We start from the raw sequence: 23,996 nt of genomic DNA on the forward strand, positions 1-23,996 counted from the left end.
TTAAAGCTACTTTTTAAGTAGAAAAATATAAAAATATAATTATCTCAGCTAAATTTCTGGCTACCTAAGACACATGAGACTTTGACATAGAAAATGAGAATGTCTTACATATAGGGGTAAAAATTAGTTGCACAGCAAAATCTAAACCATCCATATCCAAACAAGTAACAAAATGTAAAAAAAAAAAAAAAAAAAAAGTGAAAGAAATGTGTTAAAAGCTTACCACTTGAAAGTAAAAAGAATTAATTTAAATATATGAGGCCAATATGTATATTATATTTAGCTTAAAAAAGGAAAATAGATGAACAAATATTATATTTTATGCATAAAGAAATACAGAATGTTAACTCTCACCTTGAAAAATGCGTAATCTCACTGCATGTTGAATAAAGGCAACTGAGGACAAATCTAAAGACCAGGGCTTACTTGAATAACAGTCACACAGCAGGTAGCCAACAGGGAGTAGATGCAGGCCAGGCCCTGTGCTGTGAACTTTGCACATGTTATTTCATTTATAGTCCAGCCCCCATGAAGTAGGAATTACTATTATATCATTTTTATACGAAAAAAGTTAGGTGTACAGAAATTAAGGGGGTTGTACAGCCACAAAGAGGTCAAACCAAAATGGGAAGCCCAGCAAGGCTCTGGGAAAACCCATAAATCAAAGCACTATCTTCAGAAACCAAGCTTAGTAGACATATTGAAAGTCACAACGCTGTTCACATTATTGATCTGGTAATTCCCCTTGAGCAAAAACTTCATGAAAATAACTCAAAAGAAAGAGAAGGGTGGGGGGCAATTTGATCACCACTTGCACTCCCCATGTAGTGTGGCACCCCCATGGCAAAGGCATGACAGTCATTAGTAGTGCTGCTCACCAAATAGGCCCAGTTCTCCCCATTCTGAGCACATGGGGTACCACATGTCCTCATCCCCACTATGGGTAGGTGCAGTTATATGGCTCTTCCCAGCTCACGAGTTGTATGTTTGACCCTTCTACATGAAAGTTGTAACGGCCACGAGAGACCCTCCAAAGCAGGCTTCCTTCTGCTCTAGCAACCAACCAACAACATTTGAAATAGTGAACATGACTGCTCCTTCAGCCTGAGTCCCTGGTGTGTGCAAACCCACAGTGGACCTGTTAAATAAGCCATTGTTATTTTAAGCCACTGAGATTTGGGAGCTGTTTGTTACAGCAGCATAACCTTGTCTGCCTACTCTTTCTTTTTCTTTTCCTTCTCTTTCTTCCTTCCTTCCTTTCTTCCTTCCTTCCTTTCTTTTTTTTTTTTTTTTTGCTGTGATACAAAGTAAGGTGTTTATTTGCAGAACACCAAGCAAGGAGGCCCAGGCAGCTACTGCTCAAATCCTGACCTCTCTGATGGCTTGCATTCTTGCCTACTCTGACTCACCATGTGGGTTCTAGATCACAAGATCTTAAACAATCATGGGAACAGGGCAGTCTCTTGCCTCATGACTATCAATGCTAAAGAGTATTATGGCAACTGTTGGTGATTCTCTCTCGATTAGAACCCCAATCTTACAGTTGACAAAGAGTATTAGAGGTCAGCCAGGTAAACCTTCCCATGATGCAAAGAAAGTTTGACACACACTGGGATTTCCCCTGACCCCTCAATCTCTGCTCTTTTTTTTCCTACAAAAATTGATCGTAAAAACAAACTTTAGGACAAACACGACTCAGCTCACATCTCCCTGATTTTTGCACAGTCTCACTTTCAGTAGTCATGCGGATTGCCTTTTGGGAAGGACAGGGAATTCTTATGTATATATTGACCACCTTCCATGGCACGTCCCACGCTAGCTCCTTCACATGCTGTGATCTCACATAACCTTCTCAACAAACTTCTTTACAGGGGAGAAAACTAACACCCATAAAAGTCAAGTGATAAGCCCAAGGTCCCACCAGATAGGAAGTGAGAGAGCTAAGATTCCCATCTGTCTTTCTGACTTCAGGTTTCATGTTTTCTTAATACACTGTGAAGTTTTCCTAGTAGTGCTCATTAGAGAAAATTAGAATTTTTACTGTGAAAAAGAAAGAAGAAACATGCATTTATAGCTATTGTAAAACCAGACATCCACATTTTCCTAGCATAAGAATAGGAGATGATTTGCCTGTTTTTTTGGCAAGGTTCAATTGCTTATAGTTGGGGCTAAGCATATGGATGGTAGTGTCAAGCTGGGTTTGATTTGAAAAGATTCTCAATTTCACACATGCACGCACATGCACACACACACACACACAGAGGGCACCCTCCACCTCATATCTCCTCCCACAGCCCACATCCCCTGCCACACACACACCCAGCCTAGGACTGAGGCTGATGTGACCTGAAATTTTTTCCATTTACCAGTAATTCCTTTGTGCTAAGAACGTCACTTCTCTGGTTCTTTTTCTAAATATACATATTCCTGGGTACAGTTCTTCTTAAGTCAAATGAGTTTATGAAATCTGGAGACTCTGAAGCTAGCTGGTAGAAGGAGCAAGCAGAGCCTTTGGAGGAACAGAACAAGCAGCTGAAGAGAGAGGCCGAAACACTAGTTCCCAATCAAGCCGAGGGTTGTCTTAGTTCAGAAGAACGAAGCCAAGAAACTTTTTAAGATCACCAACACTAGGCCTAAAACTTCATCCATCAAGAATAGTAGGACATGTCAAGACCATTCAATGGGGAAAGGACAATCTTTTCAGCAAATAGTATTGGAGAAACTGGATATCCACATGCAAAACAATGAAGCTGGACCCTTACCTAACACCATATACAAAAATTAACTCAAAATGGATCAAAATACAAAACATGGCCAGGCGCGGTGGCTCACGCCTGTAATCCCAGCACTTTGGGAGGCCGAGGCGGGAGGATCACGAGGTCAGGAGATCGAGACCATCCTGGCTAACACGGTGAAACTCCATCTCTACTAAAAATACAAAAAATTAGCCGGGTGTGGTGGTGGGCACCTGTAGTCCCAGCTATGCGGGAGGCTGAGGCAGGAGAACGGCGTGAACCCAGGAGACAGAGCTTGCAGTGAGCCGAGATCACGCCACTGCACTCCAGCCTGGGCAACAGAGCGAGAATCCGTCTCAAAAAAACAACAACAACCAACAAACAAACAAAAAAAAACCTTAAGAGCTAAAACTATAAAATGCTTAGAAGAAAACAAAAGAGAAAATCTTCATGACATTGGATTGGGCAATGATTTCTTAACACTAAAAGAACAGGCAATAAAAGAAAAAAATAGATAAACTGGACTTGATCAAAATTAAAACCTTTTGTGTAACAAGTGACACTATGAACAGAGTCAACATGCAACCTAGACAACAGGAGAAAATATTTCTAAATATATGTCTGATAAGGCAAGGGGTTAATAACCAGGAAATGTAAAGAACTCCTACAACTCAACAACAACAGCAAAATTCAGTTTTTAAAGTGGGCAAAGGACTTGAGTAGACATCTCCAGAGAAGATGCACAGATGGTTAATAAGCACATAAAAAGATGCTCAGCATCACTAATCATTAGGAAGATGGAAATCAAAGCCACAATGAGAGACCCCTTCACATCCATTAGGATGATTATTATCAAAAATAACAGAAAATAACATGTGTTGGTGAGTACGTAGAGAAATTGAGTTTGGGCACTGTTAGTGGGAATGAAAAATGGTACAGCCACTGTGGAAAACAGTATGGTAGTTCCTCAAAATTAAATATAGAATTAACAGATGATCCAGTAGTTCCTCTTTGGGGTCTATACCCAGAAGAACTGAAAGCAGAGATTCGAACAGATATCTTCACATCCATGTTCTTGTTGGATTCACAATAGCTGAAAGGAGGAAGCAAGCCAAGTGTCCCTGGATGGATAAATAGATAACAAAATGTGGTACATACATAAAACGGAATAATAATATTCCACCTCACAAAGGAAGGAAACTCTGACTCATGCTACAATATGAACGAACCTTGAAAACATTATGCTAAGTGAAATAATTCAGTCACAGAAAGACTGATTCCACTTAAAGGATTTAAACGAGGCACCTAGAGTAGTCAAAATCATAGAGTCAGAGAGTAGAATGGTGGTTGCCTGGGGCTAGAGAGACAGGGAAAGGGGAGTTATTGTTTAATGGGTTCAGAGTTTCAGTTTGTGAGGATGAAAAAGTCCTAGAGATGGATAGTGGTGATGGTCCCCTGATCTGTACACTAAAAAATGTTTAAGATGATAAATTTTTTGTTATGTGTATTTTTCTACAGTTAAAGGGGAAGAAAGCAACAGGGCAAAGAGGGAGGAGGACTGGACCCAGGGTCAGGAGACTTGGGCTCCAGAGTCAGCTCTACCACGTACCACCTGGAAAACTTTCCAAGCCAGCTTGGTTCCCTCATCCTTACAACGAGCAGTTGGACTAATTTAATCCTAAGGTCTCACCCAGCTCTAAAATCCTATTCAGAGTAAAATCCTATTCTATGTCTATTTCTTGGTTCCTTACCATGAAGCTTCAACAGTGAACAACATAGACCAAGTCCCTGCCCTCGCAGAGTTTGCATTCTAATGGGGTAGACGAACATTAAATACGGTAACACACACAAATGTGTCAGATGGGAAAATTCTATCCCAAGGAAATTACAGCAGGGTAAGGAGACAGTGACAGAGGGAAGGGTCAGCTAAAATGGCTAGGGACGTTGTCTCCAAAGAGGTGGCATTTGAGAAAAGATTAAATGGAGAGAGAATGAGACTGTAGAGTTGTGGGGGTATGTCAGGAACAGCAAGGGGGATGCAATGTGGATTCACTGGATTTGTATTTTGTATACTGGATTCTGAGATCCAGATCATAACTGAAGACCCTCACAAGCCTCCATCCTGCCAGGATCCCCTCCCCAGCACTGCACAGAGAGGCTTACCTAGTAGTGCAGATGTAGGTGCCAGAGTCCTCCTGCAATGCTGGCAGAAGCCACAGAGCACCGTCCTGGGCCCACATCCGTGTCTCTTCTTCTCCTGGGACCATCCTAGCAGAGTCATTTTTATGCCATGTCAGGTTGATGTGGGGGCTGACAGAGGCCCACAACCGGTAGGGCACCTGGGGGCACCTCAGGGCCACAGGCTCCCCTTCCAGCCTGAACTCCCGCTTGTAATGCCTCCCACGAAACCGGCAGCTTCTGGCAGCCCCTGAAGGACAGAGAGCCCATGGTCAGGCTTTGGGTCCAAAACTTGCTCAGATCCTAAAACCTCCCTGGACCCAGGACAGATCCTGATTCTGGCAGGGAGACCTGGAGCATATTAAAGGAAGATGTCATTTGTCCCTAACAAAATGACCTACACCCTGGGGTACTATCAAACTCCCTCCCTACCCCATTATTATGCTGTCAAAATTTCCAAATAACAAGTTCAGTGCTACTATCCGTTCCAACTTACGTTTGTCAAGAAAGTTAAATCAGGTTTCGATGGTGACAAAAAATTAAAGATTAAAAACTATGGCCACATTTTTCACTTGCTGACTTCTCATCATTAAAAGTAGATCTGAGCTGACTTCAGATGGTAAAAGCTTAGTTCTGGCGTGTTGTGTGGTTAAACTCCAAAGGCAACTTTGTTAAGGGCAAACACTTCACTTCTTCAGTTTGCTCTTTGACAAGCACATTCGCACCGTGCTTTTCTTTTCTTTTTTCTTTTTTTTTTTTTAATTTTTCCTTTTCCACTAATTTTTTTTTTTTTTTTTTTTTTTTGAGACAGGGGCTCACTCTGTTGCCCTGCTGGAGTGGAGTGATGCAGTCTCCACTCACTGCAGCCTCAACCTCCCTGGCTCAAGCAGTCCTGTCGCCTCAGCCTCCGGAGTAGGCGGAACTACAGGCACGCACTACCACGCCCAAGCAATTTAGTAATTTTTTTTTTTTTTTTTTTTTTTTTTTTTTTGAGATGGAGTCTCGCCCTGTCGCCCAGGCTGGAGTGCGGTGACGCGATCTCCGCTCACTGCAAGCTCCGCCGCTTCCCGGGTTCACGCCATTCTCCTGCCTCAGCCTCCCGAGAAGCTGGGACGCCCGGCTAATTTTCTTGTATTTTTTAGTAGAGACGAGGTTTCACCGTGTTAGCCAGGATGGTCTCCATCTCCTGACCTCGTGATCTGCCTGCCTCGGCCTCCCAAAGTGCTGGGATTACAGGCGTGAGCCACCGCGCCCGGCATTTTTTTTTTTTTTTTTTAATGTAGAGACGTGGGTCTCTCTGTGTTACCCAGACTGGTCTCAAACTCCTGGGCTCAAGCAATCCACCCGCCTAGGGCTCTCAAGGACTAAGATTACAGCCAGGAGCCACCGAGCTCGGCCCACACTTTGCTTTCTGACAAAAAACTTCACTAGATAACAGCTTTCCCCAGGGAAGCCGCAGTTCTGACAAGTCTTTTTGCATCTAGATAGGAGCTTTACTTCTTACCTGTGTGAAGCCGCAGGTCTGAAGGGTGAAGGCGGAAACTCCCATTACCAACACGTACAAGCGAAACATGGCTCCTGACAACTTCCGGAGGACACAGGAAGTGGAGGACTGCGGCCCAGTACTACGTGGCCTAGGGGAGGAAACAAGAGGTGTCACCAGGAAACAAGAACCCTGCAGAGAGGATCCCTTGAAGATGGGGTAGGAGCAGGGTCTGGAGGCTTCACCAGATGATAGGAACCTTTTTGCCTACTCTGTTTAAGAAGAAAATTCAAAATTTTTGGATTTGTTTATCTGCAGCTGTATTCACTGAACATATCTAAACTCAAATCCCTGTAGCACCTAGAGGCGTGCTTGGCAGAGGGGCTCCACCCCCTAAGCTGTTGTCTCTGCAGAGACCTGCCTTAGCCATCCCTGCCCCTTGGCCAGAGATGCTGTTTCCTCAGCTAAGGCCAGTGCCCATGCCCTCTCTGCTCGGACTTCACTTTCTTGGTGAGGTCTCCCTCACCTCCCTGTCTAAAATTGCACCACGTTTAATCCCAATACTCAGTGTTTTCCTTTCCTTCCCTGTCATTCTCTACGGCATTCATCATTAGCCTTGTCTCCCCTCTCCGGAATTCAGGCTCCACGGATGGAAGGACTGTGAAAGGAAAATAAAGACTTGGGACACCCAGTTCACTCTGCCAAAAGGAAAAACTTAAGCTGAAAGCTGAGTCCTACAAGAAGCTGCCTTTCCTTCTGTTCCTAAGCAGACAGCTACAGGTAAAAGGTTTTAAAAACTCTCCACAGGTAGCCACTCTATGTTCACCTCACGTAAAGAGCAGATTTACTGAGTACAAGGGGAATATAACTGACTATTCCCTACCTGTTACTTTTCCCTTGCAACATGTGGATTCAATAATGACCACACCCTCCCTCTCTCCCCCTCCAGCCTGCTTTTCAATAGAGGAAAACCTTTACATATTGAAGCCCTCCAAATCATCTTTGGAGAAAGGCACAGACCACAGACTGTTTTTTCTGTGATTCCATGTTTTTTCTCCTGGGGATTGTCCTTAACCTTGGCAAAATAAGCTTCTAAATTATTAAGACTGTTCGATACTTTTTGGTTGATGGAACCCTGCTTTATCTTATTCACAGTTATATCCCTAACTCCCATTTTTTGAATGAATGAGTGAGTGAGTGAATGGATCACTGGAAGCCCAAGGGTCCTCGTATATCACTTGTCAGAGAATTTTCCCTATATCCCCTATGGATTAACTCTTATTTTACATACAATTCTGACTTGTGCGAGGGATTCGATGTCCTGCTAACACCCTGGTCTACAGCATCCCAGGGAGAAAAGCAACATGAAATCCAACACAGAAATAGCTTATATGAGTTTATGAAGCACTCCTCCCCCAGTCCCCCCAAAGACTGGAGTGTCAGATGCCCTCCTTGTCTCTCTGAGGACCTTCTCACACTAACACAAGTATCCTCTGTGTCTGCTAACCACGGCCACAACGACGCTGCTTAACAAATCAACGACCCCAGAACTGAATGGTGTGAAACAATGGTCATTCACTCTTGCTCACGAGTCTGTGGGAAAGATGGCAGTTGGTTAACCTGAATTAGGCTGGGTTAGGCCTGGCTCTGAGCTGCAGATGGGGTCCAAGTCTGCTCTGTGGGTGTCTCATCCTCCTTGGACCAGTAAGCTTCCTGGGAGATGATCTTTGGGGATGGCAAAAATGGAAACAATGCAGCCAAAAGCACACACCAGGCCACACTGGGAACTAGCTCACTCCTGTCGGCCCACATTCCATTCGCCACAGCAAGTCAACGCCCCACCCGGTCATCAGCAGGGCGGGAAGTGGGAGCGGTCGTGCCAGCTGCCATGCTTGACTCTTCTGGCTCCGCAAGGATGGTGACAACCTTGGGGCAGAGCCCTGGTCTTGCTCACAGAACTGATGGCCCACACACCAGAACATACCGGGGAATGTTTATGACTGAAAGTCCTCCCACGGCAGGAGTTGTGAACGAATCCAGGGGAAAAATTCCCAGCCACATTTTCCTTGGGTTGTTCCCTGCTCCTGACACAGATATCTCTGGGAATGACTTGCAGTAAACCCAGGGTGGCATTGAGGAACCGACCCTCGCACTCCAGAAACCCTCCCTCATGAGTGGGGAATCCTAAGTCCAAAGACTCAGAGTTACAGTCTGAGCTCCCCGTTCTGGTAACCTGAGATATTCCCCTTAGCTGTGTATCTGGCCTGGAGCTTTCTCCCTTAAACTCTCTGTTTCCACACAATACTATTCTTCACGAGTTTCTGAAGCACAAATAGTTCCTGTGACTTTACCCCTAACCACACTGTCAGATTTGCCAGATGAAGGTCACATAAACATCCACCAAGCTGCTGTGTCCTCCTTGGACATGCATTAACTTCTCACATCCCCAATTATACTGGTCCAAGCCAGACTCACTAGTGCTCCAGTAAGGACATGAAAGAAGTAGGAATTAAATACACTGTAGCTAACCAATACCACGTATCGGGATAAGTAAATGAAGTCAAAGCTGGTGTTGTAGGGACTAGTGTAATAGCAACAGCTATTGTACCAAATATTGAACATTCGTTCTTGCATTTTATCCCCACAAAGTGAGTATCATGCCGATTTTACAGAGGATGTATTATAAGAGTTCAAAGAGGTTAAGAGGCCTGGCCCAGATCTTACAGCTAGTAAGCAGACGTTGAAATTTAACCCCAGCACTGGTGATTCCAAAGCCCTTGCTCTTTGAAAATGTACCTTCTATGACAGATGTTGCTAGTTTCTTCTCCCAATATCTGTCATCCCTGCGTCCCCAATAATAGAACCCCCAAATCTTACCTGGGCACATGGCCCTCTAGACACAAAGACATTTCCCATCATCCCTTGCAACATGGAGTGACCATGTGACAAAATGTGGGTCAATGAGATGTGAGTGGAAGTGTCATGTGATCCCCCCAGGAGGTCTCCACTAATCTTCCTTCCTCCTGCTCAGTGTGGATGTGGTGGCTGGATTGTGGTTGCCATCGTGAACTACAAGGTACAGACCACTCACTGAATGCAATAGGGCAGTAAGAGAAAAACCTGAGTCCTTAGTGGCTTCATGAAGCCGCCCACCACCCTGGACTACCTTTTTTATGTGTCCAGGCTTTCTGTCACGCACAGCCGAGCCTATTCCCAATATATTGCTTTTCCAGAGTTTATGAAAAGATCCCAGGGGAAGGAGCCCTGCCAGGTACTGTTAGGCATTGTGTTCTCACAGTCTTCTTTCTGATACTCAACTATTTCAAGTAAACAGTTTCTGCTGGTTGACTCTAAAAGTCACTTTGACTCAAAGTCAGGAGCTGACGTGTAGCCTCCCCTCGGACGAAAGTACCCCTCTATGCTCACCTTCTCTCAGGTTCAGGCTTATGGTAATTATGGGAAGGTTTGTAACCATGTTTAAAATTACTTTGACACCAGAAAGTCAGGCTCTGCCATTCAGGATCAGTCAGTAGCCAACACTTCACAGAGCTATGGAGCTGAAGAGTCTTTGAGAAATCTAATCAAGTCTCTCCTTTCTATAGGTAAAGTGAGTTTCAAGTTAACTCTCTTCTTCAAATCATATGGCTGGTGGGTGAGAAGAAGTATTTCAACAAGGACCCTGTTCCAATGGAATGAATCCTAAAATGCTGTCCTCCTCCAGTAACTGCCAGCCCCATCCACCCCTACCCAGATCTCTAGCCAAGGAAATTGTCTTTGTTTCTCTCCCTGGACTCGGGCAAAAGAGCTGCTTTACTGTGACTTCTTCAGGAAGTGGCTTCAGAAAAGTAAACCACAAACACATAGTAGTGACAGTTTTCAATAATCAAAACCTCAGTAAAAAGTTGGAACCAAAATTGCTATAGTGTGGGAAACAGTAAATTTTTGGCAGTCCCAGAGGGGAAAACAAATTATTTTTGCAGAAGTTTGCAGCAAAACACTATTCTCCTAGCCTACTTTCTTTAAATGAGTTTTTAAATCACAGACAACTTACATTTCTGCTGGAATCTGAGTTGACCTTCTTACTGGAAGAAAGAAATTTCAAGGGCAACTCCTTCCAAGTATTTGAGTTAGAATTCTATCTTTTTTTTTTTTTTTTTTTTTTTTTGGTCAAATAACCATGTTTCACCACATTCAACGTGAGAAAACAGAGGCGTATGATGAAAAGCAGGACCACGCATAAGAAAGAGACAAAAATGTGTGAAGTGTGAAAGGAAGGTAAAAGAATGCTGGAAGGTAGAAAGAGCTGATGGCACAGCCCTGAGTTGGACAGGTGGTACAGCACGCACTAAGGCCCAGGTAACCGTTACCTGCCTTTGATTCCCAGCTGTCTGCAGCTTCCGGTCATAGACAGTACATAGAGCCTAAAAGGATGTACGTGTTTACTCCACCTTTTCATTTAATTTTTAAAAATTACAAAAAGACTGAAAAGTTGAAAGCATACTATGACAAATGCAAGTATATATTTCACTAGATTCGCCGTTGCTAACATTTTGCTGCATTCGCTTTATTCTTATTCTCTCTCCTCTTTTTTCTCTCCCTATATACACACAGGCACATAGACTTGTATTATAGACATAGACATAGACATAGACATACATAGACATAGACGCAGACCTAGACCCATACACAGACACAAACACAGATCACTGAGACCTAGACGTAGACATAGACATAGACGCGAGACGCAGACGTGACTCTAGACCCAGATCCAGACCCAGACCCAGACACAGACCGGTGACATACAGACCGAGACATAGACATAGACATAGACCTAGACCTAGACCTAGACATGGACATAGACATAGACATAGACCTAGACCTAGACTCTCAGACATGGACATAGACATAGACATAGACCTAGACCTAGACCTAGACATGGACATAGACATAGACATAGACATAGACCTAGACATGGACATGGACATAGACATAGACATAGACATAGACATAGACATAGACACAGACATAGACACAGACACAGACCTAGACCTAGACCCACACAGCCACAGCACAGACACAGATAGAGACACAGACCCAGACACAGCCACAGCCACAGCCACAGCCAGACACGGGACACATACGACACAGACACGGACACAGATAGAGACACAGACACAGCCACAGCCACAGCCACAGACACAGCCACAGCCACAGCCACAGCCACAGACACAGACACAGACACGGGACAGACATAGACACGACACAGACACAGACACACAGACACAGACACAGACACAGACACAGACACAGACACAGACACAGACATGACACAGACACTGACACAGACATAGACACAGACACAGACACAGACATAGATACATATTTTCTCCTGAACACCTGAAAGCAGACATCATCAAACTTCAATTCCCAAATAATTTCCAGAATACGTGCAGGAATATATTTTAACAGATTGAGAAGGTATAAGTAAATGATAGATCCAGAAAGAATCTCTTTCAGGGATGTAGAAGGAGACACTTTATTGATAATATATTTGGACATATTCGACTGAATTCACCTAGAAGCATTAAACTTTCTCTATATTTTATCATTACCTTGTTCCCAGAAGTTTTCAGGCAACTGTCTCATCTCTGAGTCAGGTGGCACAGCTCATTCAAAGAACAAAATGACGGTGGCAGGTGCTGAATGTTAATGAAGTCACATAGCTATCAGGCCTTACACCTATCACTGGAGTCACCCCAGTGTGCAAAATGAATCTTTAAGAGCCCAAACATGTTTTATGAATGTCGTATAAATTCTTCAAAACCCATGAGGAAATAAATGTTTACATCAAAATTAAACCTAAAATTTTTATAAATTCAAAGGTGAAACAATATAAAATGTATTTTAACTAAGTCCTAGGAAATCACAGAATTTTAAGAGGGAAGACTTTCTAGACTCAGATACAGAGAAATACGTGACCAGGTTTCAGGCAGCTGACAAAAAATGTGCTGGCTCAAAACGAAAACCTAGATGAGCTGGGTCCAGAAACCATTTTGGTTCTATAGGAAGGAAAAAGCTAGACAAGGAATCAGCCTCCAGCAGCCGGCTGAGACTGTTCCTGGTCTGCATAGCTGTGTCAGAATGACAGCTGCTGATGTCCTGACACTAATCTCCCGTCCCTGGTGGGGCTCAGGAGACAGATTGCCTCGGAGGCCACACTGTGGGGAGACCCATCTTTGGCAGAATAGGCATTGAGCCACACTGGGCTGAATCTCAGAGGAGCAAATTGGCAGAAACTGATACAAATGGTTCCACCGAGGCATAGGCACTGCTCCTTATACTGTCTGCCAGCAAACATCCTTTTTGTTAAAACCACCACTGAAGTATCTCTTTAATCAGTGGTTCTTGGGACAAGTTGGTCGTCTAGTCAACCAACCCAACTCATGTTTTCGCCATTCAGATCCTATCAACATTCCATTCCCCGTGAGCCTGGGTCATTCCAAGCCCCCAGCAGGCTGGGATCAACCAACACTCCTGCTTCACCTGCCTCCTGCATTAGACCTCATGCAGGCTGACACCCAGCAAGACCACTCCTGTAGCCTGGCATTAGTCACTAATCCTCCTCCAAATGACTGAGGAGGAAGCTCCCACCTGTGAGGCCCCCAAGTATCTGCAGAGGGCAAACCCACAGGCTTCTAAATTCTTCCCCCAGCCTGGTAAGCTTGTGTAAGAGGAATGCACTGCCTGGTACAACTCCAGAGGACAAACCTCGAGTGGTCCTGTAGAGCCCAGCATCCCCATTATAAACACGGAGCAATGGAAGCTAGACTTGGGTACTAAGTCACTTGGCCCAAGGCCACAGAGCTAAGGGAATGACAAAGTAGGATGATGTAAAACCTGAGTCTACAATCCTTGGTTTTGACACCATTCTCCTCTGCTCTGTAAAGCATCACCACCTGAGCTAGAGGGCTCCCAGAAGCCATTAAATCTATCTGCCCACCCAAACAGCTCCTTGAAACCCAGCTCCTAGAGAAGACAAGCTTACCTCATCACAAGATGCACACTGCCAGTCTTAAAGGTATCCACAATTAGAAAAGTCTTGTCATTTTGGGATCCCAAATTTGCCTCCTTCTAAACTTCATTTATTAGTCATAGTCTACACTTCCTTTGGGGAGGTTTTGAGAAGTCTGTCCACACATTCCAATAACCTTGGAGAGTCAGGGAAGTATGTGACAGAGCACAGTGTACCTGGACATAGGGGCGGGAATACTGCCTGCCTTCCCTGCCAGCAGCAGTGGGTGGTGGCAGCTTACATTACCTGTGTGTGGAGGCTCCAGCCCCCTCATCTCAGGAATGGGCACACCCTGGGTGTTCACTACAGGAGAATTAGATGCTCACTAACATATGTAACGAGCTCAGCAATGCTGGGGTAAGAAGAAAGGCTCAATCCAGCAGTGGCTCCTCACAGTATTTTACAGAAGCAGAGCCAGGTACTTAGGGAGGTAAGGAGCTTGCTCAAAGACACGGGTGGCAGATGTGATGAGAAATCAAAGACTTCCACCATCTGCATTCTGCCAAACCCTGCTAAGGGACCATTCCACAACCCAGCCTGAGAACTCGTCCTATCAGAGTTGGTAACTTAGCTAACACCAGCTACTATAATTAGAAATGTGTGCACTCTACCTAATGGAATCCATAAGCCCAATGCATAGATCCATATTATAAAACATGTAAGTGTTCTATGATTTAATTTATAAATAATAATATAAAATGTGCGCTTAACAGAGTATGCCACACACAATTCTAAGTAATGCACACATGCATACACACATATACATCCTCACGCCAGGAATTCTAAGGTTTTATCTTAGTGACAGTATATGCAACTGGAGGTTGAACTAGTTCCTGTCTCACCCTACCATTAACTAATGCTATGTGATCTTAGGCAAATCCACAGAGTCATTTTACCAATCTTCAAATAAGCAGTTTTCCAATTCCTGAAATACAAAGTTAGGGCTAGTGAGACCTCCTAGGTCACTTGCAGGCCCAAAACCCCGAAACTGTAAGTCAATTTGGATTTGAGCTTAGGCCTCTCAGTCCTAGATACAGCTTTAGTTTCTAAAGCATCGAAGCCATAGTAGACAACCACTGAACCCAGTCAACTCCTCTTGTCAAGACCCCTGGCTACCAACGCAAGTGCCGCAACCTCGGGCTTCTGAGGTCTCCTGGGAACTGGGCCTCCCAGCCTCTACTGGGCTACCTGCTGGGTAAAGCACTGTATAACCACACCCGGCATTAGAGCAGCTTGGTTGTGAACAGACATGCACCCTTAAAACAAATTTTGCTTTCTTAGTCTTATAATCTGAGGTGGGAACACTTAAAATATTTGAGTAATCAGTCATCCAGAAAAGCTGCCCCATCTAAAATACAACAAAGACAGAAGAACAAGGACAGGAAGACCTGAGAGGGGAAAGCATTGAGGCCAATCAGATCCCGGGGCACAAAGGCATGTAGCATATTCTACTCACAGAAGCAGCTTTGAAGTCTTCCTTCAGAAGCTTCCTCTGTTGATTTGTATGTGTATTAGTTTTTATGAGCAGCAGATTGTACCTTTCCAGAGGTGACCACAGCAACAATATCTCCCATCCCACATGGTCTTCTAGAATGTGACCGTGTTACCCCTGCCACCAAGAGGTGGAGTCTACCACCTCCCTGAATGTGGGCTGCACCCGGTAACCACTACAGTGCCACAGAAGTGGTGCTGTGTGGAACTCTGGAGGATCACAAAAATCCATGCAGCTTCCAGCCCTGGTTTCCATGGGCTGCTTGCTCTGCCTGGCCTGGAAAGCCGGGCCACCAAGGAAGACAGTCCAACTCCCCTGAGACCACCTGGTTAGGAGGCCACATGTAGGGTATTGGCTGACAAATCCCAGCCCCAGCCTCCCAGGAACCCCCGGCACCAGCCAGTGGAGTGAAACCATGCGGACCTCCGTGAGGAGTCCATTCACTCAGCTGAGCACCACTGTTTGAACTCAATCGGCCACATGGGAGCAGAAGAATCACTTCTAGTTGGACCCTCAAATCTGCGGACATACAGAAACTTGGAGTTCTCTCATCAAACACTTGTCATTTTTAAGTCACTAAGTTTTGGGATCGCTTTTTCCACGCAGCAACAGGTGAACAGAAATGCCTCAGCCGTGCCAGACCTAGATGGCAAATTGGAAAGAGGGAGAAGGCTGGGAGAAGAAACACACACTGGAGAAAAGTAAGCAGCCATGACTGCCCAATAACAGAGGAGACAGGAAACCATTAAGGCAGATGCAGAACCAAAGCACACACAGCCATTTCGGGATTTTAAGAGACACCAGCAGTCCCTTCCATGTTACTGTGCCCTTTACTGAGTATATCAGGATGTTAAAGCAAAAAATAATTGATGCTCCTAATGATTTCCTTTGGAATCACAAAGGACAGTTTAAATTTGTTCAAAAACCCCTCTTTCTCTAGGATGTGGACAGCACGCGGCAACATACAGACGCAATGAAGGTGGCCATTGCAATTACCTCCCAAATGTGTTTTCCTCCTTGCTACTCTGGATTCTTCTGCCACTCACGCCCCAGGAAAGGGAGAGAGCAAAAGGCTTCCCAGAAGGGGAGGGAAAGAAGTGAATATGATACAGGGGGAAGTTCCTTCCTGTAGAAGTACTGCAGAAGAAAAAGACCCTTTGGGCCTCCTGGACAAAAGGAGGGAAGGTGGCCAAGAGGAATCAGGCAGGCAGTCCTGCTTCTTATTCCCCAGTCTGAAACCTGGAGGGCAAAGGGACAAAAGGTAAAAAGAGAGAGAGGGAGGCTGACCAGAGGAATGTTTGCTCTGCTTCCAAGTTGGCTGCGCCTCTGGAAGAATCCTACCTTGTGGAAGTAAGGACGCTTAAAGAAGAATGGAAATGGTGGCTGTTAGGTAAAGGGGTGCTTCACTGATGGAGATTCAGACCTTCCCTGCACCCCAGGAGAGAAATGGAAGGTGAACTGAGATCTGGGCTGCTGAGATGGGGCTGCTGGATGAAAGACAAGAATACCTATAGCCATGGCTTCAGGGTATCTTGTAGTCAGTAAGAAGCAGTGAGGACAAGTGGGGAAGACTGCCCTACCTCTTTGGTAGATAACCACTCTCAAGAGCCTGAGCTTCACCTCTGCTACCTGGCTTTCCTGGTGCCCTCTGAGCTATTCAGGTGCAGCAACAGGTGCTGTAGCATCTTTTCTGATGGGCTGGTACTCATGCCCTGCTGGTTGCTAAACATTGATTTTAAGTATCACTTATCAGCTCCAAGCCACAGCTGAGCTCTCTCTCAAGATGAGAACCTGTGGATTTCAGTGAGAGTACAGTGGGGCAACCTTGGATAGAGCACTGGCTCTGATGACCGAGGCACTAGACCCTGTGGCTCTCTCCCAGTCACAGATGCCAGCAGTAGATTCCACAGGATGCCTTGTGACCAGGAAGGTCCAGGGACATCTCCACAGCCAGTGCAGACCCTGGAGTCTGTGTAGCACATGTGGATCAGCTGCCCACTAATTCTTGGGGACACAATGTCCCTCTTCTCTAGGCTTTCCTAGCTAGAGGAAGGTGCTGGTGAGAAACTGGAAGAGGAACGCTCACCCAAAAGAAACTTAAATGAATGCAAGAGAGGTAGATTTGACCAACTCAGACAACAATGCATGTATAGCAGGCCTAATTCCCGTCTCTAATGGAAAGGGCCTTCAGAGTCAAAATGAGATTCCCACTGGCAAAGCCAGAAAGTACTTCTTTAGAGCCTATTTGTAGTGAGTATTATATTATAGCAGTATATATTTTTACATATATTTTATATATATATATGGTCTGAGTATACATTATATATATACTGGATTATAATATATATATAAAAATCTATATATATACACGCGACATATATATACTACCACTATATATATATATTCTTTTATATATGTATATATTAGAAATATTTTCTTCCAAAGTTGTTACAGATGTCAAAACAGATGGGATTTTCTTTGTATGTTTTGAAAAGACCATCTTCTACCTCTGAAAAATGTGTCCTCCTTTGTCCCTCTGCCTGAGGGGGGCAAATTCAAGGGCGTAACTGTCCTAAGCCCCAGGTTCAGGGTGTCCTGAGTGACAAGAAGTCAGCCACTCTTGCCAAAAAAAAAAAAAAAAGACTGAAAACACCAAGGAATTCTTATCTCTACTGGCAAGTGGGGAAAATCTGCCACCCTACCACAAGAAACCTGATCTTCAACTCGCAGGATAGCCCCAGGACTTGCCGGGTTTCCTCAGCCAGACCCTAAAAGCCCTCAAGAGGGAAACCTTTGATTTGTCCTGGGCTGTGAGCAAGTACCCATTTGTATTCTTAGCCCTCCGCTCCTCCTAGCTGTCAGATGCCCGACCAGCTCTGCCTCCTGGTGGTGAGAGCAGCCTGGGTGAAGCTTGGTGAGCCAAATCCCAAGGCCCCACCCCTCCCACCCCAACCGAGCTAACTGGGTAGTCTTACTTGGTGGGTACACTCATGTTCACTCTAATATTCACCTCAAGTCGGGCAGGGCACAAGGACTGGGGAAAATACCATCTCCAGGCTCCGTGCATTTCACAGCTGGTGCTCCATGTCAGCCTCTCTCATGCATGGTGCACTCTGAGCCTTGTGCATCCATGCTGCCAGCACGGCACAGTCAAGCCATCCGGGCAGCAGGTCGGGTCCAACTCCATCCATCGATCCACTCACTTGCTCCTGCTATGCCTGCTTCTGCTTCCTGATAAATAGGAATAATCTCCACCCTCAGCACTTGCATCAAAAACAATGGGATCCCACTACTGGTCTCCGTGAAATTCTGTTTTGACAAAGACCTGTCCCCGAAAGTGGCTCTAATGAGTCAGCCACAGTCCCATGCAGTTAACCCATGACGATGCTGTAGCACGCAGCAAGAAATCACTGTTGTGTGAAGCTACTGAAGTCATTGCCACAGTACACCTTGGTGGTCAGGCACCATCAAAGTGAAGGATCAGGACTCATTCATTTTCTATTGTCGTGAACACACCAGCACAGACTCAGCCACTTAAACAACCGACTGTAGTCACATTGCTGTAGGTCAGATACCGTGCTCAGGGTCCCACCAGCCTGAAATCAAGGTTCCCTTGGCCGTGCCTCCTTCCTGGAGCACGGGTTCCTCGTTCTGAGCCTCAGAGGGCTGTTATGACTCCTGCAGGACTGGGCCCCCACTTTCTCCCCTGATGAGGCCACTCCCTCGCCCCCGGATGCCACCCATGCTTCCTGCTCCTGAGGCCCTCTCTGCACCAGTGCAGTTTGTTTCTTCGAGGCCAACGGCAAGAACATCTGCTGCTGCTTCGAGTTCTGACCACTTCACTTGACCCTGACCTCCTGATCTTTTAAATAGCTCACCTGATTATGTCTGCTCCACCCAGCACATGTGATCTTTTTATTAACTTCAAGTCCACTGATCGAGTAGAACCTAAATTACTTCCCACAGAATTCCTTCCACCCCTTGCCACATAAAGTAACTTTAACTATCGTAGCTTATGTTCCATCTTACTGGCACATCCCACAAGGAGGGAATTATACAAGTAAGCATGGATCAGCCAGAGTCATCTTAGAATTTGCCTTCACAGACATTCAAGAAAAACATTCTGACGAATATTAGCTCTAGAAAATTTAGATCCACTCCAAACTTTAACTTCTTCCTTGCCCCCTCAATAAGAAGATCTCTTTCCTCGACTTTTCTGAATCCTTTCTACTCTCAAAAAGTGTGGTCCATGGACCGCAGCACCAAATACCATTTGTGAAAAATTCAGACCAAGAGAATCAGAATCAGCCGATATTCACAAGGCCCCTCAGTCTAACATTCACAAGGCCTCAGCCATATTCATTGAAGGCCCTCAGCCGCATATCTTCACAAGGCTCCTCAGTCAATATTCACAAGGCCCTCAGGAGATGTGTAAAAGCCCCATCTCAAAAGGCCCCACCCCTGAAATAGCTCCCCCACATTGGCCCTGGACACGCCTCCTAAGAAACAGGTTCTCAAAGTGTGGTCCCTGGCACTGGCACCAGCATCACCGGGCACTTATTAGAAATGCAGATTCTCAGGTCACTAGCCAGGACTTACTGAATCACACATTCAGCCTGCATTTTCATAAACCCACCAGTGATTCCGACGCAGGCTCAGGCTTGAGAACCACTGGGCAAAGGCACTGCTCCATCGAAAGTGTCTCCCCTAAGTGGAAAGCCGCGGATTAAAATACAAGAAAGCAACCCGAGTCTGCCTGCTTCAGTCGTGTTGCTGCTAGAGGCCAACCCTACTCTGGGGAGGGAGGAGGCCGGGATCTGTGGATGTTCTGGATCCCCAGCCCCACTAGCTTTGGAGGTCAGGGTGGGAGTGGGGGATGTAGAAGGGAACCCTACTAGCAGGGCCGGTAGGGGCTCCCAGGCCAACTGAAGACCCCTGGAGAGAGGATAGCTGCCCTGAAAGATTCAGCCAAGCCTCCTTCTTGCCTTTAGGGTAACCAAGTACCAAAAGTACAATCCAAAATGGACAGACTTCTAAATGAGGTTATAGAAAAAGGCCTCCTGTGCCTGTGCCTGTGGTAACACCAAATGAGCAGGTGGGCAGGAAGGTCACAGCCTCGGGAGGGCAGAGCTGATGAAATGAGTATGGAAAAGGTGAGTGTGCAGGAGGGATGGAGGTAGGGGATCTCAGCAGCCCCACTGCAGCCATGCAGCTGGGAGGCCCCAGTGGTGCCGCCTGACATTCTGGCCGCCTCTGCTCACACAAGAGAGAACTCAGGGCAAATGCAGGACTTTGACCAAGACTCGGAAAGGCAGAGTTGTGGTGTAGCCCAGGGTCCGAAGCTGGGCTCTAAGAAGAGCAAAGGCCCTCAAAAAGGGAATGGGATTAAAGAAAGCTTCAAACGGCAAGAGCAAACTGTGTGCCAGGATTTAAGAGAGACAGAGAGAGGAACAGAGATAGAGAGAAACAGACAGAGAGAGATAGACAGAAGTAGAGACAGAAAGAAATAGAGACAGAGAGAGAGAAACAGACAGACAGAGAGAAAGATCGAGACAGAGAGAGAGAGATCTAGAGGTCAGACACCTGAGTTCAGCCTTTACAGTTGGAGCCTCAGGCAACTTTCTGGATTTCTCCCAGAACTTTCCGTGTGTCTGATCTGGGCTTAATTTCCTCATCATGACCTTCTTCCCCCTCGTGAGGGGTAACTTTTGGCCTGAGTGCTTGATACTACTTGATTCATTTACTGTACTCCTCATCACCCCTCACCTTACTATTTGCAGGTGGAAATGGAGACCCTGAGCAGGTGAGCTGTCACGGGCATTTGTCCAGGCAAGCTGACTCTGGAACCCAGGCTGTCTTCTGTGGGGAACAACACCGCAGCCCCAACCACACTCTACTACTCTCCCAGAAAAACACCCGAGAGCCAGGCATTAGAGAATCCACAGTGACTTTGTAGAATATCAAGCTTTCACACCAGAAATCTCAGGAGGCTTGAGGAAGAAAGTCCTCCATTCGGCGACATCCCACATGCAGCCTCAAGCAGTGGGAAATGGTCTCGGGTGGTCCGGCCACCTTGTGTTGATTCCACTGCAATTTTCCTTTGTGGGCCCAGAATCCTGGAAGCGTCGCCGAAACCCTCTGATCCAGCCCTCCCTTTTGACAGATAGGAAAACTTCGGAGGCCCAGGAAGCTCGGGTATCGCTCTGTAGCCACCTTCACACAGGTGAAGAAGGTCATGGAGAGAAGGAAGGTCACCCGATCAGGTTCCTGAGGTCTGGAGAAATCGGGAGAGTCGCCTCTCTGAGGCCCCACTCAGAAATGGACTCCAGGTGTCCTAACCCCAGGATTTCTCTCTGTCTCTGTCTGTCATTCTGTCTCTGTCTCTCTCTGTTCTTGTGTTTTCTGTCTTTCTTCTCTGTCTCTATGTTCTCCTCTGTCTCGACTCTGTCTCTGTCTGCCTTTTTCTCTGTTCTCCCCATCCCTGTTCTCTCTGTCTCTGCTCTCTCTATCTCTTGAATGGATGTGTGGATGGAATGGATGTGGGTGGCAGCGGACACACCTTTTCCTCCTCACGGGGAGCACCCCCGGGCTGCAGTGCTGGGTCTGAGTACACGCTCACCCCGATGGGGAAGTGGCCAAGGAAACTCCGCATAAGTTTCCCTATTTTTCTGTGACTCGCTAAAAATTACGTACTTCCAGCTAAGGAGGTGGTTTTAAAGTGATGGGCGTTTTGCCCAACTGTGGCCCCATTAAAGAGAAAAAGACGCTTTTGATCTTTAGCCAGGGGAGGAGTTGGTTTTCCAGCCAAGGAACCCTTTTAGTATCTAAGAAAGATTAAGTTTTGTTTTGTTTTGTTTTCAGAGTCCTGTATGATTTTTAACTGTTAAATGAAGGAGGGGGTTGTTGTCTCATTCCTTATTCTAGATTGTGGAGTTTGCAGAACTGAATAGTTTGTCTTCTGAAAGTGGGAATCCAGCACCAAGTCTTGTCTATACAAAACCAATGTCTCCTAAACCCCCTAACCAGCCCAAAGGTGCTGTTGGTTGCTCCTCTCTCCCACCCAAGTCGCCTCCGCAGAGTAGAAAGGACGAAGCCCAGGCAGGGAGCACCTGGCCTGCTCAGAGCCAGCAGATCCCCTGCAAGCCTCACAGGTAACAGAACCAATTTCAGTCCTGCCTCACACGCTCTCCACCCGCAGACTCCCATCCACACTGGCTGCCCTGATGGGACTTTGGAGAACTCATGGTCCTGGGCCTTCCTTGATATGAACAGGAGGCCAAATGGGAGCATAAAACCTTGGCCACAGCCTCCCTGGAAAGCCAGACTCCAAGACTGGAACCCTCCATCGTCCCCCGCAGCCTCTCGCCTATGCACTCACTCGTGTTGCATCGTTTAGGAAGAGGTGTAATTTGGAATCACCCTGTTGGTGGTTGGAAAGGAAGAATGCTTTTCAAAATGTACTTTAAAACCCATGGCATTAACCTTCATAACACTGTCTGCCTAATTTATGCAGATCTTCATTTTCTTACAGGTAAAGAGGCAGGTATAGAAACTCCTTTAGAGAAATCTTAGGGAATTCATACCCAGAACAAATGGCTAAATCAGAAGGGCCCATGGACCCTAGTTTTATCCTTTTGCTAAAAAAGGAAGGTAACTCTCGAAAGTCAAATCTCAACTGGTTAAATAAAATCTTAGAAAAATACAATGTGAGAGCTAGGTAGAAACTTAGAGATGCTCAAATCTGTCCTCCAGTTTAAAAAGAAGAGAAAACTGACACCCAGACATTTGGGGATGGGGAGCGAGGTGAGTAAGCTGTATTGATTTAATGGTGTATATAACTTCACAATGGGTGGATTCTTAGGGAAACTGTATGGAAACTGCATGGAGTTTGTTGAGCAAAAGGCAAACGTTACATTATATCATGTTTATTCTTTTTAAGGACCATTAGAGATGAAATATCTGGGTTTTTTCCTTTATTTTGACATGGTAAGATTGAAGAATAAAGCATAAATTTTGAGTCAAGCCTAGTAGGTTTCAAGCATGGGAATTCATTCCAGTAGGAAAATCTCACAAAATACCATCATCATCTCAGGATAGAGAACACACCAATAATTGAACCCTTCTCTCCACCCTCGCTCTGTGCTCAGCTAAACACATCACTCCCCGCTGATCTGCCTCAATTAGGATTTGGTTCATTAAATAACACAAGAAGCACACAGCTTAATTCAGCCAAAGAGAGGAAGCAAAACCATGCAATCTGCCCTTGGCCATGCTGGAGTTAACTGCTGATCTTGTGATCTATAAGGAAGAATTTACATAACCTCTCTTCTTTCTATGGGAAAACTTGATCACAGAGTCACAAGAATTGCTTAAATAGTCTTTTCAAGAACTAATGCTCAGACCCAACAGACACCCAAGAGTAAGTCCCCAGGCCTGCCAGAAGGCTCATGGAGTCATGGCTACTTCACCCCTCCACCCCCGCTTCATGGCCTACGCTGCACTGTCTCCACCACCAATAGCACATTTGAATGGCTCGATTTCTCCACCAACTGATGGGAAACCCACAAAGCACAGAATGTTCTGTAGCATCGTGAAATCCTCTGAGGTTTGAGGTGAAAGTCACCCAGGATGTTTATTGCAAAGATTGAAGCAATGATTTCTCATTTTTTAGACCCAGGAGGCCTTTCCAAAGTCTGATCTGATTCAGAGATTAGCAGAATCCTCTGAAAACCCTTGTGGCAAGGTTCCAACCTCTCTCCCTTCCTTGTAATGTACAAGCCACAGGGTGGGGAAGGTGAGAAGGGAGAGAGAGGCTATGTCATGTATTACGACAGGGAATATGTGTCCCCAGTTTTTATGGGACACCCTCAATTCCAAATACTCTGTCATATTATCCCCATAAACTCACTCATTGTCAGATCAGAGAGCCTTAATTTGGATTCAAGAAAATATGGTCATCAAAACCATAGGATAAATTTAGCAATCAGAATCCATAAAATTAAAAATTCTGATCAGGCACGGTCCTAGCACTTCGGG

General features: G+C 45.6%; 1 protein-coding gene across 4 annotated transcripts in view; it reads right to left on the reverse strand.

Annotated features, from left to right (window-relative positions):
- Positions 1-15,082, reverse strand: part of IL1R2 (interleukin 1 receptor type 2) — a 28,327-nt gene extending 13,245 nt beyond the window's left edge. The window contains exons 1-3 of one of the 4 annotated variants that reach the window (XM_003909056.5): positions 14,925-15,082; positions 6,418-6,547; positions 4,899-5,163 (exon numbers count right to left, since the gene is read on the reverse strand). In XM_003909056.5, coding sequence (XP_003909105.2) covers positions 4,899-5,002 — 104 coding nt within the window. In that variant the 5' untranslated portion in view covers positions 5,003-5,163; positions 6,418-6,547; positions 14,925-15,082. Of the gene's footprint in view, positions 1-4,898; positions 5,167-6,417; positions 10,480-14,924 lie in introns of those variants that run through there. The other 3 variants (XM_031655425.1, XM_031655424.1, XM_031655422.1) reach the window with 3 other exon arrangements.
- Positions 15,083-23,996: the final 8,914 nt, after the last annotated feature.

The sequence above is a fragment of the Papio anubis genome, chromosome 14 (genome assembly GCF_008728515.1).
Source record: "Papio anubis isolate 15944 chromosome 14, Panubis1.0, whole genome shotgun sequence".
Taxonomy (NCBI): domain Eukaryota; kingdom Metazoa; phylum Chordata; class Mammalia; order Primates; family Cercopithecidae; genus Papio; species Papio anubis.